General features: G+C 36.3%; 1 protein-coding gene across 1 annotated transcript in view; it reads left to right on the forward strand.

Moving 5' to 3' along the window:
- CFAP43 (cilia and flagella associated protein 43) overlaps window positions 1-19,823 on the forward strand; it is a 110,912-nt gene extending 91,089 nt beyond the window's left edge. Inside the window, exons 30-38 of the mRNA XM_064269349.1 lie at window positions 4,542-4,628; window positions 5,390-5,478; window positions 7,148-7,361; window positions 8,555-8,667; window positions 9,685-9,844; window positions 15,325-15,489; window positions 18,485-18,565; window positions 19,195-19,348; window positions 19,559-19,823. Coding sequence (XP_064125419.1) covers window positions 4,542-4,628; window positions 5,390-5,478; window positions 7,148-7,361; window positions 8,555-8,667; window positions 9,685-9,844; window positions 15,325-15,489; window positions 18,485-18,565; window positions 19,195-19,348; window positions 19,559-19,725 — 1,230 coding nt within the window. The 3' untranslated portion in view covers window positions 19,726-19,823. The remainder of the gene's footprint in view (window positions 1-4,541; window positions 4,629-5,389; window positions 5,479-7,147; window positions 7,362-8,554; window positions 8,668-9,684; window positions 9,845-15,324; window positions 15,490-18,484; window positions 18,566-19,194; window positions 19,349-19,558) is intronic.
- Window positions 19,824-20,453: the final 630 nt, after the last annotated feature.

Genomic DNA, 20,453 nt, shown 5'->3' on the forward strand with positions numbered 1-20,453 from the left:
TTAGTATTTGCTAAGAGTCTGTTAGGAGCCCTGGTGGCACAGTGGTGAAGTGTTCTACTCTGGCCTATAGGGTCACTATGAATATGAATCGACTCGAAGACAATGGGTTTGGTTTGGTTTTAAGAGTCTGTTAAACGGCATATACAAAGCATCTTCTAAATATAACCCTACTCATAACAACCCTGCAAAGTATTAGATTTCTTTCACAGATGAAGAGAGCATCTTACAGAGGATGGGTAATATGCCCAAATCACCCACTCGATGTGACAGTGCACAGATTGGAACTGGAAAGAAACAAAGACCATCCAAATGAGGATAAAAAGGTTTTTTAGCCAGAACTTGCTATATAGCAAAGGAGTTAGCCACTATCATTTGCATCTGGCAGAGACTCAAAGGCAAGCAAGGGAGTGGTAAAGCTTTATAGTTAAAAAAAAGGGGGGGGAGGGGAGGGCTTCAGGCACACCCTGGTTGGTGTTTGTTGGGTTGGGGAAGCTAGAGGCAGGTTAACTAGAAGTGTTGCATCCTATGTGATTGGTTTGGAGAGCATATTTAGCTTTATCTGGTTGATAATGCATTGGAAGCAGGGGCAAAAGTTAAGGAAGATGGCCATTATTGACCAATTTCTGACTGTTTGGGGCTGATTGCCTCCGAGGTTGTGGTTTGGCTTCCCATACTGGTAGCTACAGAGGTTGTGGGTCAGAGTTGTATATATGGTCTGACTATTGTCTGTTTCACCACTCATCTGTCCGTTTGTCCTACCGAGGTAGCTTCCATGTTGCTGTGATGCTGGAAGTTATGCCAGTGGTATTTCAAATCCTAGCAGGGTCATCCGTGGTAGACAGGATTCAGTGGAGCTTCCAGACTAAGAAATACTAGGAAGAAGGTAACCTACTTCTGAAAACACTGGCCGGTGAAAATGTTATGAATAGCAGCAGAACATTGTTTGAAATGGTGCCAGGAGATGAGCCCCTCAGGTTGGAAGGCACTTAAAATACAACTGAGAAAGAGCTGCCTCCTCAAAATAGAGTCAACCTTAATGACGTGGATAGAGTCAAGCTTTTGTGACCTTCATTTGCTTATGTGGCATGACTCAAAATGAGAAGAAACAGCTGCAAACATCCATTAGTAATCAGAAAATGGAATGTACAAAGTATGAATCTGGAAAATTGGAAGTCATCAAAAATGAAATGGAACAAATAAAGATCGATATCCTAGGCATTAGTGAGCTGAGATGGACTAATATTGGCCATTTTGACCCAGACAATCCTATGGTCTACTATGCTGGGAATGACAAACTGAAGAGGAATGGCATAGCATTCATTGACAAAAAGAAGGTTTCAAGATCTATCCTAAAGTACAATGCTGTCAGTGATAAGATAATATCCCTATGCCTACGAGGAAGACCAGTTAACACGACTATTGTTCAAATTTACGTACCAGCCACTAAGGCCAAAGATGAAGAAATAGAAAATTTTTGCCAACTTCTGCAGGCTGAAATTGATCAAACATGCAATCCAGATACATTGATAATTACTGGTGATTGGAATACAAAAGTGGGAAACAAAGAAGAAGGAATAGTAGTTGGAAAATATGGCCTTGGTGATAGAAATGACACTGGAGATAGCATGATAGAATTTTGCAAAACTAACGACTTCTTCACTGCAAATACCTTTTTTAAACAACATAAACAGTGACTGTGAACATGGGTCTCGCCAGATGGATTACAGAGGAATCAAATTGACTACATCTGTGGAAAGAGAAGATAGAAAAGCTCAATGTCATCAGTCAGAACAAGGCCGGGGGCAACTGTGGAATACACCATCAATTGCTCCTACGCAAGTTCAAGTTGAAGCTGAAGAAAATTAGAGCAAGTACACAAGAGCCAAAATATGACCTTGAGTATATGCCACCTGAAATTAGAGACCATCTCAAGAATAGAGTTGATGCATTGAACACTAATGACTAAAGACCAGACAAGTTGCGAAATGACATCAAGAACATCATGCATGAAGAAAGCAAAAGGTTGTCAAAAGACCGGAAAGAAAGAAAAAACCAAAATGAATCTCAGAAGAGACCCTGAAACTTGCTCTTGAATGGAGAGTAGCTAAAGTGAATGGAAGAAACGATGAAGTAAAAGAGATGGATAGCAGATTTCATAAGCCCGCTCAAGAAGACAAAGTATTATAATGGAATGTGCAAAGACCTGGAATTAGAAAGCCAAAAGGGAAGAACACGCTTGGCATTTTTCAAACTGAAAGAACTGAAGGAGAAATTCAAGCCTCAAGTTGCTATGTTGAAGGATTCTGTGGGGAAAATACTGAACGACCCAGAAAGCATCAAAAGAAGATGGAGGGAATACACAAATCACTGTACCAAAAAGAATTGGTCAGCGTTCAACCATTTCAGGAGGTAACGTATGATCAAGAACCAATGATACTGAAGCTGCACTGAAGCCATTGGCAAAAAACAAGGCTCCAGGAAATGATGGAATACCAATTGAGGTGTTTCAACAAATGGATGCAGCGCTGGAAGCACCCATTCATCTACGCTAAGAAATTTGGAAGACAGCTGCCTGGCCAATGGACTGGAAGAGATCCATATTTGTACCCATTCTAAAGAAAGATGATCCAACAGAATGTGGAAATTATCGAATAACATCACACACAAGTAAAATTTTGCTGAAGATCATTTAAAGCTGGTTGCAGCAGTACATCGACAGGGCACATCCAGGAATTCAAACTGGATTCAGAAGAGGATGTAGAATGAGGGATATCATTGCTGATTTCAGATGGATCTTGACTAAAAGCAGAGAATACCAGAAAGAGGTTTACCTGTGTTTTTATTGGGTACCCAAAGGCATGTGATTGTGTGGACCATACTAAGTTATGGATAAGATTGACAAGAATGAGAATTCTAGAACATTTAATTGTGCACATGAAAAACCTGTACATTGAACAAGAGGCATACTCAGTGGTTTAAAGTCAGGAAAGGTGTGTGTCAGGGCTGAACTATATGAAGAAGATGGCAGCATCAGGATTGGAGGAAGACTCATTAACAACCTGTTTTATGTTGATGACACAACTTTGCTTGCTGAAAGTGAAGAGGACTTGAAGCACTTACTGATGAAGATCAAAAACCACAGCCTTCAGTATGAATTGCACCTCAACATAATGAAAACAAAAACCCTCACAACTGGACCAAGAACCAACATTACGATAGAAAATATTGAAGTTGGCAAGGATTTCACTTTACTTGGGTGCACAGTCAACACCCATGAAAGCAGCAGTCAAGAAATCAAATGATAAATTGAAATGGACGCATCTGCAAAAGACAAAAGACCTCTAAAGTGTTAAAAAGTAAAGATGCCGCTTTGAGGACTAAGGTGCCCTTAACCAAGCCATGGTATTTTCAATCCCCTTATATGCACGTGAAAACCAGACAATGAATAAGGAAGACTGAAGAATTGATCCCTTTGAAATATGGTGCTGGTGAAAAATATTAAGTATACCATGGGCTGCCAGAAGAATGAACAAATCTGTCTTGGAAGAAGTACAGCCAGAGTGCTCCTCGGGAGTAAGGATGGCGGACTTCATCTCATGTACTTTGGACAAGTTATCAGGAGAGACCAGTCCCTTGAGAAGGACATCATGCTTGGTAAAGTAGAGGGTCATCAAAAAAAGAGGATTGAATTGTGCTCCCCAAAATGTGTGTCAGCTTGGCTAGGCCATGATTCCCGGTATTGTATGATTGTCTAAAATTTTGTCATCTGATGTGATTTTCCTTTGTGTTGTAAATGATGTCTATGATGTTAGTGAGGCAAGATTAGATGCAGTTATATTAATGAGGCAGGTCAATCTACAAGATTAGGTTGTGTTTTAAGTCAATCTCTTTTGAGATATAAAAGAGACAAGTGAGCCGAGAGACATGGGAAACCTCATACCACCAAGAAAGAAGCACCAGAAGCATAGTGTGTCCTTTGGACCTGGGGTCCCTGCACTGAGAAGCTCCTCAACCAGGGAAAGATTGATGACAAGGACCTTCCCCAGAGCGGACAGAGAGAGCAGACACTAATGACACAGTGACAGCAACAATAGACTCAAGCATAATAATCATTCTGAGGATGGCGCAGGACCTGGCAGTACATTGGGTCGCTCTTGAGTCAGAACTGACTTGACAGCACCTAACAACAACAGTTGTCTGTTTGTATAGTGCATTCAGTCTACTGTATATACAACTCAGGTCCATGTGACTCCCAGCCTGTGTGTTTTCATTATGCCACAATGCCCTGCCAAGAATAGGACATGCTCCAAGGCACACAGTCACATACAGAGCTGTTATACCTAGAAACAAGTGTTTGGATGCTTGTTCTTTCAGTCTCCAATTGGATTACTTTCTTCTGTAAATGTTGTCTGTAGTAGATACTTCACTGACATCTATCTTGTGCTAGGAAATTCCTTGTTCTTTTTGGCATCCCCACCCAATACTTTTGTTTGTAGTAAAAAGTCTGTAATTGCAATCAGCTCTTGCTGGTGTAATTGTAGATCCAGACTTCAGAGGCTGTCCGGAATGCTAAAGAAGACCTCGATATGTACAAGGAACACTATGACAACTTACTGGCGGAAGACAAAGTGAGTCATTGTCTTGCCCACTCACCAATGCAATAGAGTTCTTGCTGCCTGGATTTAGGGAACATTAAAAGATATATAACTTAATTTCCTCATAGATTTCTTTATTTCCTATAATTCTCAGTTGTGGGTAAATTTAATTCCATGCCATTATATGTTTCTGAAACTCAGTGTGTAAAATGAATTTTTATAAACTTCTCTGGTTTAAGGTTTCTCTTACTCAAAAAAGAGGGAAATCATCTAAACTTTAGTGTTTTTCAAACTTCAGGTTGTGGATCCCATTAGTGGGTCATGAAATCAGTTTGGTAGGCTATGATCCACATTTTTATAATGGAATAGAATAGGATGGAGTAGAATAGAGTGGAAAAGAATACAGTACCTTGCATATTTTGTGGGTAAATACTATTTTGTGAAACTTTTGTTTCAATTTGTATGTTCTGGGACATAATATGAAATGTAATTTTTTTGTGCACCTTTTTAAAAGTTTGAGAAACAGTGTTCTGGATAATATGTAAGGCCTCTTCAGCTAAACAATTCTATGAAATAATATTTTTAATGCACTGAGATACTTCCTATTTAAAAAAAGACTTCTGAGGGATTTTTGTAGTGAAGGGTCGCCCCCTAACAAATCTACTTTCTAAATCAAGTTTTCTTGGATTTTTAAATCAAAGTGAGGACAGTCTTGTATTTCGAAGAGCACGGTCAACAAATAAAAGGTTTTAGAACAAAGCTGCCATCCTGGCATTGATGTGTTTGTCCTCTAGGTTCTTGATCGCAGCTTTAAAAAGGAGTTTTCTGAAATTCCTATGCATCAGGTGGATTTACTCTACAAACTTTTTAAACGCCGGCCAAGGTTTGTTTCTTCTTTCCTATCATGTTTCTGTGAAAAAGTTTGTAAACGAAGAGGGGCGTAATTACATTTCTGATTCTTCCTCCCAATTACATGGAAATATTCAGTGTAACATCCTTGGGTGATGATGTTCAAGTGTCTTGATCATAATTCAGTATTTCTGGAGATCATACCTGTATCTTAAAGTATAGGTGTAGGCAGTGAAAAACAATTTCTTTTCATCATTTAAAAGTAGTTTAGTATCTTTGTAAGCATACTGCTATTGTAAATTCCATTTTATACATGAAAGCTGTTCCCCTTAAGTCATCCATGGCAATGGATGTCAAAAAACAAATTCATGAACTGTTTTTTCCAAGTGGTATTCCAGTAAATAAGAGTCCCATGTGATATAAACTGAAAGTACACACTAAAGCCTGTCAGGATAAAATAAGTTTGAGGAAATTCTGAATTAAAAAAAAAAAAGTTAAACAGGTTTCTTTACGGCAGACCTTCTCAGAACTTGTTATTGGCCTTTGACCTCCAAGTATAAGAAAGAGAGCAAGTGGTATTATTTGACCACATAGTCCTTTTCCCAAGACATATCCTGTGTTTGTGTTTAAGAAAAGTTTGGAAAATGCCAGATATAAATGATAGAAAATAACCACTATCCAAAGGATTCTAATATATCTGATTTTTATATTGAGACTAGCATTAGAATTACATTTCACTGATTTGAAATGTTATAAATTCAAATTTTCATAACTTTCAATCACACGTAATCTAGAAATTATGGAGTTTATTTGTTTCAAAGATACAAGTTCATTCATGTCTGAGATCCACACTCCTTCTCTCACCTTTGACAGGTTACAGGCAACCAAGCTTAACCAAGAATGTGCCTCATGTCTTGGCTTTTCTGTTTTTAAAGGAGTTATAATAAGCCGAGTACATATGTTTTCTTTGTGAAGAAAGAAGCAAGGCCACATAAGACTATAATTAGCCCAGTGCTGTCAAATGGGAGGAGTTAAATCCTAGCTCCATCACCTATTTTTTGTACCTGTGGCCAGGGGCCAGTTATTTGCCTCAGAACCTCATTTTCCTCATCTAGAGACGGGGGTGACAACACTAATCTCACAGTGCATCATAAAATATCTTGACGGTGTCTAACACAAATCTTTGTACTCGTCTCCTTCCTTTCCCACCCACAGTCCAGGAAAACAAAGCAAATCTATTAATGCAGGGGTGCGTGGGGGGAGGGGGCAGGGGAAGGGGGAAGCACTTCCACAGTTTCATATACGTTTGACCATAGTATAGGCTACTTGCCTGCAAAAAATACATCAGCAGAGAATGTGCAAGACAAAACCAGAGAGCACCCACACTTCTCTTGGGCATTTAATTGCCTGCATAATTTTTTTTTTTTTTAAATACACAGAAGAGAGATGTTTCCTAGTTGAGCTAAAGCTGCCGATGCTAACAATTAGAGAAGTCGCTAGTCCAGCCAAGGTCATATCTGGGGATCTAGAGAGTATGAAAGGACAAAGTGAGTGCTTTTCTCTTTGGAATAATCCACCCAGCAGCCCCCAAATACCAAAGGAAAGTGTCATGCAATGTGTCATACCTATGCTAAGAGTCTTATTTAACATTGATGTTTTGTGTGAGAATGTGAAAGGTTGATGGCTTTAATTGGTAATACCAGGATTCAAAAACAGAAAACGCACCAAGATACAGCCAATATTGTGCCTTTCGGAGAGCGACCAGGATCTGACAAATCAAATAAGGATGCCTTTGCACAGTTAATGAAAGCCATGGATGAATTGGACAATATTAGTAACATGCCAGAAGGCTTGGATGTCTCGGTCTGGGAACATTTCTGCATGACCAGACGAATGAAAGTGGAAAATGAACAGAAAGTATGCAATAACATTTCCATTTTATTTTATTTAGTATAATAATATCAAATATATAGTTTAAGCTGGCCAGTGTTTCCAGAAAAGCTAGTTATTTAGGTTTTTCTGCAAGGTTAGTAGTTGGTAATATTAACAATAATAATGAAATAAAATGTCAACCTTTGTGCCATTGAGGACTAAGTAGGAGCCTGTCTGTAGAACTTGTAGAGCTATGCTGTCCAATATGGTAGCCACTAGCCACATATGGTCATTGTGCACTTGAAATAAATATGGCTAGTCTTAATTGAGATGTGCTGTAGATAGAAAATACACACCAAATTACAAGACTTAGTATGAAAAAAAGAATTTAAAATGTCTCCATTATTTTATATTGATTACATGTTGAAATGATAGTATTTTGGACATACTGTGTTAAATAAAATATATTAGTAAAATTAATTTCAACTTGTTTAGTTTTACTTTTTATAATACGGCTTCTACAAAATTTAAAATTATATATGTGTGCCTCACATTTGTGGCTTACATTATATTTCTCTTGGACAGCACTGTGGTAGACACTGCCTTCCCCTTCTCTCTGCCCTCATCTTGAGTGGTATTCATCTTTTTCATAGATTAGAATTATATTTAGCTCACTAGAACTAACTTTATAGTTTTGCTAAAACGTTAAAAAAAAAAAAAGTAGCAAAGGGCAAAAATTTGTGTGTTTAAATGGCTAGAGTCCTTTCTTTTGTTGTTTCTTGATTTCCCCATTTCCCCCAACCATACACACGCAAAAAAATAAATAAATAAAATTCCCTAAATTCTGTGCCACATGCATCTGACTGGCATATATTTGTTAAAGCATCTGTGATTGTATAATTTTACCTAAGGTAATGAGAACAAATTTTCAAATAAGATATAAGCAAAATTCTCATTGCTTACGTATTTGATTTTCGTCAAGAAGCAGATTTGATACTCTTCAAATTATTCATGGAACATACCATGTAAATTTTAGATACTAAAAAAACAAAAAATTTTTTTTTTTTTATTACCTAATGGCAAAGATTTAAACTTTTATTCCCTCTTAGAAATATGGACTTTCTAAGGTTTTGTAACAAAAAAAGTCAAAAGATGTATGTTTTCTGAAATTACTTAAAACTAGTTTTTACTTCTAAAGCTCTGTATGTTCTGAGATGTTTGTGGTTTGGTTCCTTCAGGTAAAGCAAAAAGCAGCTGGCTTAATGGAAATGGTGACTTTTCTTCGGAAGAGAGTTGAGGAAGATGAAAAGGTGCAACAGAACATTGAAAAAGTGTTCCATGAACTCATCCTGTAATTTGAACCTTTCATTCATGCTCATTTATTCAAAGTCTAAGCTAAAGCTAAGTTAGGTTTGTGTTGTGATTGGGGGAGAATGCCTACAAAGAGACCCATCAACTGACAGACACTTGCTTACAGTTGGCCCAAACTTAATCATCTCAGTCCCAATGTTATGCTTTAAAAATTCTGTTTTTTAAAAAAAATAGACATTTTACATGTTATGTAACACACTTCAGAATGGAACATTCTCATGTTTCATTGTTCTTACTACAAATAGACAAGTTTTGGAAAAATGATAGCATTTTTTTTCTCATCTGTTCCTCCTGCATAAAAACACAAAGAACCAGCTTCTGCCAGAAAGTGGTTTTAGACTCAAGCCACACAAGCTAAATTTGTGTAAAATTAAGCAGATGTCCAGAAAATTTCCATGTAGACACCGACCCAACTAATATCTTTTTCTTTAGGGGAGCTTGCTTTTCCTGGATCCTGGTTTAAGGTCCTTGCTTCACTCTTTGGCCATAGTTACAGCCATGTTGATAAAAATACTGCTCTGATGTTCCCAGATTCATCATTATATGTCATTTTTAGGTCTAGGCTATAGGGAAGAATATGAATTACCTAGAAATAGATTTTTAAATAACATATAGATTAAACATGTTAATATAATCTCAGAAGTCAATAAATAATATCAGAACTGTAATAGATTTGTTATTTAGGAACATCTCTATTTTCTTCATCTTTAATTTATTTTTATTATAATCAAAATTATATTCATCTTCTCTTAATCCTAAAGTAAAATATTATGAATGTATTTCTGTCCATAGCATTTTTTGAACAGCACAAATGTAATTCTATGTCAGTAGGAAGAAATACTGTAGATACCTCTAGGAAAACTCATCATTGGGAAGATGTATCTCCAGAATATTTTTCCTTAAACTGGTTTGAATTTAATACTGTCAAACAGTAGGTGAAATTTGAAATATAAATATATTAATAACTACTTGCTTTGAAGTAGATTTCATTTTTTAGATTACAGGAAGAGAAAGTGGAATTCCAGTTGAATTTGACCATCCAAATTCTCCTTAAACAAGGACAAGTAGAACTGGAGAATTTCCAGTTAATTCTGGAATATTCTGATGCAATTCTCATCAACAAGAACATAATTGAAGACTTGAATTCTGTGATTCGGGTAATTATGCATTTTCAGAGAAAAAGAAACAATGTATTACCTGCTGTATCCAATATTTTACATTATTCTCCCGCTTTCCATTTTAATTCAGTTAAATCAGTGATTTCCAACTGTGGCTGCACATTAGGAGCACGTAAAGAACTTTAAAAATAGGCGCAGGCCTGATTACTCTTTAAAAGTACCCCAGACAAAGCTAAGGCGCAGGAAGTTCAGGGTCATAGGACCATGGAGTTAAATCTTTCTAATATGCCATAGTTTTGTTAGCCTCAATCTACTCCCCTAATGATAATCTTAGATAAGCTTATATTACTGATTTTAGAGTTTGCTTCTTTTCTGATGTAAACGTTTAATGTTATAAATTTCCCTCTTAGCACTATTAGCCACGTTCTGCAAATTTTGTGTTTTTGTTTTCTCTCAATTCAAAATATTTTTTTAATATTCCTGTGACTTCCTGTTTGACTCATGGGTTATTTGGAAGTGTGTTATTTAATTTCCAAATATTTGGAGATTTTGTGCTATTTGGGGATTATGTATTATTGTCATATGTGTTACCCTTACAAATACAATAGACCCACAATATATTGTTGTAATTTTTGCTTTAGGCAGTCAGTTCTCTTTTACAGTGATAAGAAATAAAGGGGAAAAAAGGATTTTCTATTTACCTTCATTTTCACAATTTCAAGAAATCTTTATTTCTTTTTATAGATCCAAGTTTCTGACTAGTATCATATACTTTCTTCTCCAAGAAATTCCTTTAACATAACTGAAGTGCAGGTCTGCTGGTAATGAATTTTCTGGATTTGTTTTGTTTTGGTCTGAAAAGTCTTTAACTCGTTTTTATTTTTGAAAGATATTTTGCTAGATTATTTAGCTGGATGGGCACCTCCCTCCCTCTCCCCTTCCTTCCTTTCCCTCCCTCCTTCTCTCTCTTTCTTTCATTTTCTCACTTTAAAGATGTTCATTGCTTCTGCCGTACTTAGTTTCTAACAAGAAGTCTGCTTTAATTTTTATCTTTGTTCTTCTGAATGTAACATGTCTGCCTTCAAGATTTTCTCTTTATCGTTGGTCCTCAGCAGTTTGAACGTGATGTGTCTAGGTGTGTGTGTGTATCTCTTACTGGGAGTTCTCAGAGCTTCTCCAATCTGTGATTTGATGTTTTTCCTTTTTTTTTTTTTTAATTCTTGGTGATTATTTCTTCAAATATTTCTTGTGCCCTGTTCTCACTCTCTTCTTCTTCTGGGATTCCAATTATACATATGTTAGATTGTTTAATATCGTTCCATACCTCTTGAATATTCTGTTCTCTCTCTTTTTCTTTTTTTACTCTATTTTTTCTATGTTTTTCAGTTTGGGGTAATTGCTATTGATCTATATGCAAGTTCCTTGATTCTTTCTTCAACTGTGTCTAGCATAATGATGAGCCTGTCAAAGGCATACCTTATCTCTGCTACCCTGATGTTGCTACCTTGCTGTAATTGTTTTTTAGTTTTGAAGTTTTTCGAGATTCTCTTTGGGATTTTCTACATAGACAATCATATCTTATATGAGCAAAGACAGTTTTATTTTTTCCTTCCCAATCTGTATACCTTTTATTTCCTTTTCTTGTCTTATTGTATTAGCTAGAACCTTCAGTATGATGTTGACCAGGAGTAGCCAGGGGGACATCTTGCTGTTGTTCCCAATCCCAAGCTTAACAGAAAACATCTAGTATGTACAACACATGCCATTATCTAGGATGTTAACTGTTGGTTTTTTGTAGATGTTCTTTATCAGGTTCAAGAAGTTCTCTATTCTCAGTTTGCTGTATTGTTATCATAAATATGTATTGGATTTCATCAGATCTTTTTCTGCATCTATCAATACGGTCATATAATTTTTCTTTTTTAGCCTGTTGATGTGATGGGTTACATTACTTGATTTTTGAATGTTGAAGTAGCCTTGCATACCTGAAATAAATCCTACTCGGTAGTGATATATAATTCTTTTCATATATTGTTAGAATTGATTTCTGGAATTTTGTTGAGAATTTCTGCATCTATGTTCATGAGAAACATTGCTCTGTAATTCTCCTTTCTTGTAATTTCTTTGTTTGGTTTTAGTATTAAGGTAGTGCTGGCCCCATTACATGAGTTAGGAAATGTTCATTCTGGTTCTGTTCTCTGGAAGAGATAGTAGAGAATTGGTATAATTTCTTCCTTAAATATTTAGTATAATTCACCAGTGAAACTATCTGGGCCTTGTGCTTTCTGTTTTGAAAGGTTATTAATTATTGATCCAATTTTTAAAATATTTATCTCAGATTATTTACTTCTCCTTGTGTGAGCTTTCGTAGACTGTGTCTTTCAAAGAATTGGTCCATTTGATCTAAGTTATCCCATTTTGGGGCATAGAGTTGTTCATGGGATTCAGTGGAGTCACTATGATTGGTGTCACTCAGTGCAATGACTCATTGTGTCACCCCCATGCTAATTACCACACTATTATAGCTAAAATATCAAGAAAATTTGACAAAATCAGCAACTATAAAAACAGCAGAAGCAACCGAAACAACAGTGCATGCTTGTAGCATGTACAGACAAAACCAGGTGATTCAAAGTGTCATTGTAATTGGGTAATAATGACAACTCTGACCAGAGCACATTAGAAAGTTCAAGAAGTAAATTACCATAGAGTTTTAGCCTTGTAAGTATATTGATATGTATTAGCTGGGCTTATGAAAAATATTTTTTGTTGTTATATCTAACTGCAGGGAGGAATAGTTTTATAAAAATATAATAATACTTCTCTGCTGAAACACTGCACAAAAATTTTATAGACAGTCATCTTGGTGTCACCCCCTCTGACAGTGTCACCCACTGTGGTCCATGCCCCCTGCACTCCCTAGTGATGCCACTGATAGGATCAGTAGAACTGGCCCCTCTTTCATTTCTAATATTAGTAACTTGTGTCTTCTCTCTTTTTTTCTTGGTTAGTCTGGCTAGAAGGTTATTGGTTTTATTGATCTTTTCAAAGAACCAGCTTTGATTATATTGATTTTCTTTATTGTTTTCCTGTTTTCAATTTCATTGATTTCTGCTCTGATTTTTATTATTTCTTTTCTTCTGCTTATTTTGGATTTAGTTTGCTCTTTTTTTCTCAAATTTCCTTAAGTGGAACCTTAGACTATTAGATTAGTGATTTTAAATCTTTCCTGTATGCACTGCATTCAATAAATTTTGATAAGTTATACTTTTACTTTCATTTATTTCAAAATATTTTTTATTTCTCTTGAGACTTCTTTGACCTATGTGTTATTTTAAAGTGTGTAGTTTACGCTCCAAACATTTTGGACAGATTTTCCAACTATCTTTCTGTTACTGATTTCTAGTTCAACTTTATTGTGGCCTGAGAACATACTTTGTATGACTTCTCTTCTTTTAAGTATGGGTAAGGTGTGTTTTATTAAGATGTGTTTCATGGCCCAGAATGTGATCTGTCTTGGAGGATGTTTCATATGAGCTTGAGAAAAATGTGTATTGAACTTGAACTTCCATAATACTTTTGATTCAATTGTATCAAAAAACCTTAAGAACATGAAGTATGCATTTCTCATTAAGAAAAAAAATCATGACTTTCTCAGAATTTAACCCATAATTAAATGTGCCCAGGTTCCCAGCTTTGGCTGGTGACATAGAATGAAGAGTTTTGACCTTTCTTAAATTTTAGGTGCCTATAAAACATCCCAGTAAATGTTAATTACCCAGAGATAAAGATTTAGGATTGATCTACATATAGATAATTCTAAACCAAAACCAAACCCACTGCTGTCAAGTCAATTCCGACTCATAGTGACCCTATAGGACAGAGTAGAACTGCCCCATAGAGTTTCCAGGGAGCACCTGGCGGATTCAAACTGCCGACCTCTTGGTTAGCAGCTGTAGCATTTAACCACTATGCCACCAGTGTTTCCTATAGATAATTACATATGGGTAATGACATGCTATCTACACATATATAATTAAAGCCGTGCAATTGTTTGAGATTATTTAGGAAGCAGGTAGACAGAAGAAAAGGGTGTTCAGGCTGGTGCCAAAGTCTAACTCTGAAAGACATAGCAGAGAAGGAGCCACCTAACTGAGAAGGAGATGCCAGTGAAATAAGAGGAAACCTAGGAGATGATGATCTCCTAGAAGTTCAGAGAGATAAACAGTTCCAGGGTGGACGGACTTGTCTGTTATGTCAATTACTTGACCAGGGCATTCTCAGTAGAGTATCAGAGCAGGAGCTCAACTGGTGATAACTGAAGAAATAATTTGAAGTAAGAAAGTAGTAACTATAAATAAATCTTACAAAAAAGTTGGCCGTAAAGGAAAGAAAGAGGAGAAGGTGTTAGCCCTAGAGGCGTGTTTCTCAATCTCAGCATTATAGTCATTTAGCCTATATCGTTCTTTGTTGTGGATTATAAGAAGTTTAACAGCATCCCTGGCCTCTGCCCACTAAATACTTGTAACAATCTCCAGCCCCCTTCCAGTCATGTCAAAAATGTCTCCAAACATAGCCTAATGTCCTCTTGGGCAGGGGGCGGGGCGGGGGGGCGGGGACAGTATTTCTCCCCAGTTGAGAACGAGTGTTTCAGAGAAATGATTGAACTTAAGATTTTAGAGGTGGTGATAACAAGAACATGGGTATGATCATGGGAGTTGGGTGGCTAAAGTAAAATGGAAAAAAGATCATGGAAAGTGGTAAATCAAAGAATGGAGAGGCCAAGCAGTGATCTGGAGATGAAAATAATAAAAAAGGGCTAACAGGTGGTATAGTCTAATGGAATGAACTACAAAAAGCTAGATTTTTGAAGGAGAAGAAAGGAAAAGTGTAAAATGTTCACTGGTGGAAGTCTTGTACAAATTTATGAGATACATAGTGATTTCACTTTTAGCAAACCAGAAGCACGACTTCTATGAAAATATTCCTGAATTCATCCAGGCAATTCAAAGTGAAGAAAGTAAATTACATTTAACTTTTTCTTTTCTTTCTTCCCTTCCTTCTTTCCTGTTTTCCCTCTTTCCTTACTTCCTTCCTCCCTCTCTCCCTTCTTTCTTCCTTCCCTCTCTTCCTTACTTTCTTCCTTTTTTCACTAGTTACCAATCAGTTACCACTGTGCCTAGCAGCATAAGACTGCAAGCCTTCATCCATAGTGTCAGGAGGAAGGGCAGGAGTAGGGTTACAAATGCATACAGATTGGTAGATTAGGTGATGACAAAAGGAGTTCCTGTCTAATTACTGACATATAAAGTAAATTTGGTCTGCCATTTAAATATATTCTGTAATCCCTACTATCTTACATTATAGTGATCAGATTTTGCCCAAGAAGTAATTTTTAATATCTGCTGCATTTTTGAAAGAAGATAGAATTATCTCTAAGTATAGCATCAGCTTCAAATATTCTGTAATTCAGTATGCAGAACCATATTATCTGAACATTGGAATGTACTTTTTTTAAGGCTCAAGGACAAAAGAAAGTTACTAGCATGGTGGAAAGTAAAGATGTCCACAAAGGGATATTTCAAATTGAGTGGGAACATAAGAAAATGGAGATGGAAATGGAAGATCTAAATCAAAAGGCTTGGGATATTCAGATGCTGTTTTTTTCAAGAGATCGTCAAAAGGTAAGCTCTCCCTGTCCCCCATGTGGTTTTATTATTGTTACTATTTTATCGTGGTAAAGTATAATACGGTAAAAATTTGCCATTTTAACCGTTTTTAAGTATACAATTCTATGGCATTAATTACATTTACCATGTTGTGCTACCTTCACCACTAAATATTTCCAAAAGTTTTTCATCCTCCCCAAACAGAAATTTAGTGCCTCTTCAGCTACAATTCTCATTATGCCTTCCCCTGAACTCCTAGTAACTAATAATAAACTCTTGTCTCTGTGCATTTGCCTATTCTAGACATTTCATATAAGTGGGGTCACACAATGTTTGTCCTTTTGTGTCTGACGTACTTCACTCAGCATAATGTTTTTAAGGTTCATCCATGTAGTAGCATGTATCAGAACTTTATTTCTCCCTATGACGAATAATATTCCATTATCTGTATATACCTAAATTAATAATTTCTCTTAAAGAATCAGCACAAAGCTGGCTCCTATGAGGCAGAGGTTAAAGATGTCACATGTCCAACTTTTCCAAGCTGCTGTACCACTCTATGATCTCTAACATCAGCTACTGCCTTTCCCCTCAGTGCCCTCCCTCCCATCTTTGGGTTCCCTAATTCACTGCAACGTCTTGCAGAACTCACAAACTGTATAAATGGCTCATGTGGTTGTAGAGGCTGGCAAGTCCCAAATTTGTGGGTCAGGCATAGGATTCTCCTGACCCTCAGGAGCTGACGAACCCAAACCAGCAGTTCAGACCACAGGTTGCTGGCTCACAAGGCTGCAGAAGCTGGCGAATCAGGTCACAGGATAGGCCCCTGGCCCAAGGGACTGTGGAGGCTGCTGAATTCCAGAATCATCAGTTCAGACAGCAGGCCTCTGGGGAGGTCAATTGATCACAAACTAAATGCAGGATCCAGATGCAGAGAGAGAGCCTCGCCAGGACAAACACATAATCTTAGATGCAGGTCACACCCCAGGGAAGCACGTAACCTTAGAAAGGGTGGGGCTTGAGTCTTGTCTCATCATGCCTCATCAACATGTAGAGGTCAGGATCCACAACACATAAAATGAAGGACAGCCACACAATACTGGGAATCATGGCCTAGCCAAGTTGACACATAACCCCAAACATCACAGGTTCCATATACTTTATTTGCATAGTCCCACCAATCATTGTGTGTGAGTCACAAAAACCATGACTAGGAGGGCTGTATTTAGTAATTCATTCACTGCAATACCATATTTGGTTTGCCCATCCGTTAATGGACACTTGTGTTGTTCTATATAGTTGTAATTTCGTTCATTTAAATAATATTTAATAAGAAGTCTCTGTAATGCCAGGATTATTCTAGTCCAGTAGTATTTCATAATGTATCTATGGATTCTTTTTCTTCCAGGAGTTTGCATTTGTTGCCTCCAGTTTTTCAGTACTCATTCAGTAGTATAGTTCTATCTTGCAGTTCAACAAGGATTTCCTAATTGTGAAATCTAGTGGTCTCTTTCCAGTCATCACCATCCTCCACCCTCTATAGAATTTGACCATGTATTTACCCATTCCTTTGGCTTTTATCGGAAACTCTGGTGGCGTAGTAGTTAAGAGCTCAGCTACTAACCAAGGGGTCAGCAGTTCGAATCCAGCAGGTGCTCCTTGGAAACTGTATGGGGCAGTTCTACTCTGTCCTATAGGGTCACTGTGAGTTGGAATCAACCTGACGGCAATGGGTTTGGGTTGGGTTTGGCTTTTATTACCTCTGTTTCTCCTGTTTTTCTTCCAACACGTCAGACCACTTTGCCTGTTTTTCTGGTTTCTCTTTTGCTTCTAATCCTTAAATATGATCATTCTTTAAGAGTCTGTCCTTAACTTTGTGTTTCTTTTCATGCCCCCTCCTTTGATGATCTCTATTTCTCCAAGTTCAATGACCTCTTCTAAAAATTTAATTCTCAAACCAAGCTCTCTGCCCATGACCTCTCTCATGTTTCATTTTTATATTCCCCCAATAGCTCTTCTTCTTGATGTACTTATTTCTGTTCTTTACAGCCACTCAGCCAGCCTTAAAGTTTTTGTCATTTTTGAATCCCCTCTTTCCCTTGCCTTCCAAGTCTTACCTAGTCTATTTATTCCTCATTCTATATCTCTACTGCCTTTACCCAGATTCGGTCTTCAATTTTAAATGGTTTCAACTTTTTTATAAATAATATCCTAACTGATTTTTCAACCTTGGTTCTTAATCTCTCAGACTAATATTCCTATCCAGCTCAAACATTACTACTCTACTTAAAATTTTTTAAACTGCTACTTCTTACCTCACAAATGAATTATGAAATCCTTAGGCGGGCATTCAACCTAACTTTTCAAAGTCATTCCCCACTATTCCTGCCATACATCAGTATTCTCAAACCAAACTGATTACAGTGTTCTAGGATTCTACCTCTGTGCCTTTGCTCCTACTGGTTCTTCTACCTGAAATATCTTTCCTCAGTCCCCCCTGCCCCCTGACAACCCAAGCCTATCTATTTTTTAAGGTCTGGTTTAAATGTCATCTCCTCCATAAAGACTTTACTGATTTCCCCAGCCTGGAGAGCTTACATTCCATCACAAATCGTTTTTGAATTTGTGTGGCACTTTCATATCTTCTAGCAACTAATTATATCTACATGTGCAGTCTCTCCTTTTTGAAGGCTAGGTCATGTTATTTATCTTTGTTTCTCCCTCAGTGTCTTTGCACTCAAGAGGGATATTTAATATATGTTTCTTGAGCTGAATAAATGAATGCATGAGTGAATGAGAAAATAAACTCTAGTAAGCATTAAGATATAAGTGAGTGTATCAATGGTTAAATACAAGTAAATATTATGGCACAAAAATCAAGTCAATCTTAACTTACATGGAAATATAGATATTATGAAAAACTATCTTTCAAAACTAAGACAACCTATATAGTTATCTCTTAAAAGAAATAGAAAAAATACCCTTACATATGTTGTTTTTTCTCCCAAAGTTCCTAAATGAACCACAATATGAGACTCTGATAGGTATTCAGATTGGAGTAATGGAGCAAACTATTGCTGTTTTAGATAAGGTAAGTCTCCAAGATACTGATCATTATAATCCCAAAGTTTGTGAATCATCTGAGCAAAGTAATAATGTTCAAGAGCCTAACAAAATCTTGGTCTTTTACTGATATCCAGGATGTAATTAGTGGTTACTGAATAGTGTCTTTGCAACCATAGCAAGTGGTATAGACTGAAGCACTTCCTTTAATATTAGAAATTAATCCCTTGGAAGACATCCATGTAAGAGTAGATTTTTATTTCACATTATGATTTATGTAATAGAAGTTTTGATAGTCTTTTCTTGGCATTGTTGGCTTTGTTTTATCATAACTTCTTAGCAAATGCTCAGTTTTGATTGTATAGCATATGTAAGATGGAAACAAAGTAATCCCAAGGCTATGTTTTTTGATCATCTACTATTTTTAAGGGTATGCAAGGTTTTTTGTTTTTTCTAAAATGAGGTATTAACATAACATTCTGTCTTTCAACAAATAATGTGAGTGCCTACTATGTGCAGGCATTATGCCAGGTGCTGAGGTAAGATGATATTTTAATGATGATGATTCATTTACGTTTTAAGAATAATGTCTTTATAAAATATAATAAATTTTTTCAAAATTATTTTTGTGGAATGTCATGGGAACAAAAATTCCAGACCCACAAGAAGAATGTGGAAAACTGCAAAAAACTACTCAAAAAACTGGGCAGGTTCAGCAATCACAAGGATGTAGCAAATTATACTCTAAGCTGCAATTTACGAGAAGAGTTGGTCGCTGTCTCAGAGAGAAGAGACATCTGTAATGCAATCGGTAAGCTTTTTTTTAAATTGACTTAGGTTTCTTTAAAAGTAACCAGTATTCCTGAAATCTGTAGAGTAGTTACAGATTTATAGTAGTTATATCGGCATTTCTCAGGTTTCCCACAAGTTTTAACTGATTCCCTTAGTTCACTGAGCATTGCTTCTGTATTTGAAAATACAGATAAAAATCCAATTTCTTTCTTTTTCATTTTTGTGACAGGATCTAAACTAACTTGTGAAAAGATTGCCAAAGAACGATATGAAAACATGATGCAACAACAAAAATTAACAAATATTTCAAAACAACAAGCTGAACAGATTTCAATTCTGCAGGCTGAAGTTGAAAGATTAAGGATGAGAACGTTTCCTGCTCTTGTTCCAATGTAAAAATGCTGGCCAAATCATCATCTTAAATATCATTTCATTTGGTTAAAATGATTTTTTTTCTTTTGTATCAGGAAATTTAAGTAGATTTCTCTTAGTTGTATATTTTTAATAGCAAATTATTTAATTTTAGCCTTAATCACTGTAAAATTTTTGTCCTGCATGAATGCATTTGAGAAATAACATGAATTCTTGTTTTTTAATTCGAGAATGAAGATTTTAACTCAAAAAGTATTCAGGATCTAGTTTATTGGTTAGTCTTAATTTGATTGAAGATATTTTCAGTTATAGTATACAAAAAAAAAATTAACCGTAACTACCATTTCAAATTTTGTAAAGTTACCAGCAAAAATATGAGATTACGGATTATTTTTAATTTCTATACTGTTCTATATTTCTTTATTTCCCTAGTTTTCTTCCGTAAGCATTTCTTCTATATTCAGAAAAAACTTACCAGATTATTATTCTGTTTTACCAATTGAGAAGAAGGTAAATTGCTTACTTTCACCAAGCCCTAAATCATTTGCAAATTACAACGTATTTTGCAAACATACTTTTCTACATCTCATGTATATTGTAAAAGAACTCAATTTTGTGAGCTACCCAATAAGCTTTATTATTGTTGTTGTTAGGTGCCCTTGAGTCAGTTCCAACTCATAGCGACCCTGTGTACAACAGAACCAAACACTGCCCAGTCCTGCACTGTCCTTGCCATCATTGCTATGTTTGAG

The sequence above is a fragment of the Loxodonta africana genome, chromosome 16 (assembly GCF_030014295.1).
Source record: "Loxodonta africana isolate mLoxAfr1 chromosome 16, mLoxAfr1.hap2, whole genome shotgun sequence".
NCBI classification, from domain to species: domain Eukaryota; kingdom Metazoa; phylum Chordata; class Mammalia; order Proboscidea; family Elephantidae; genus Loxodonta; species Loxodonta africana.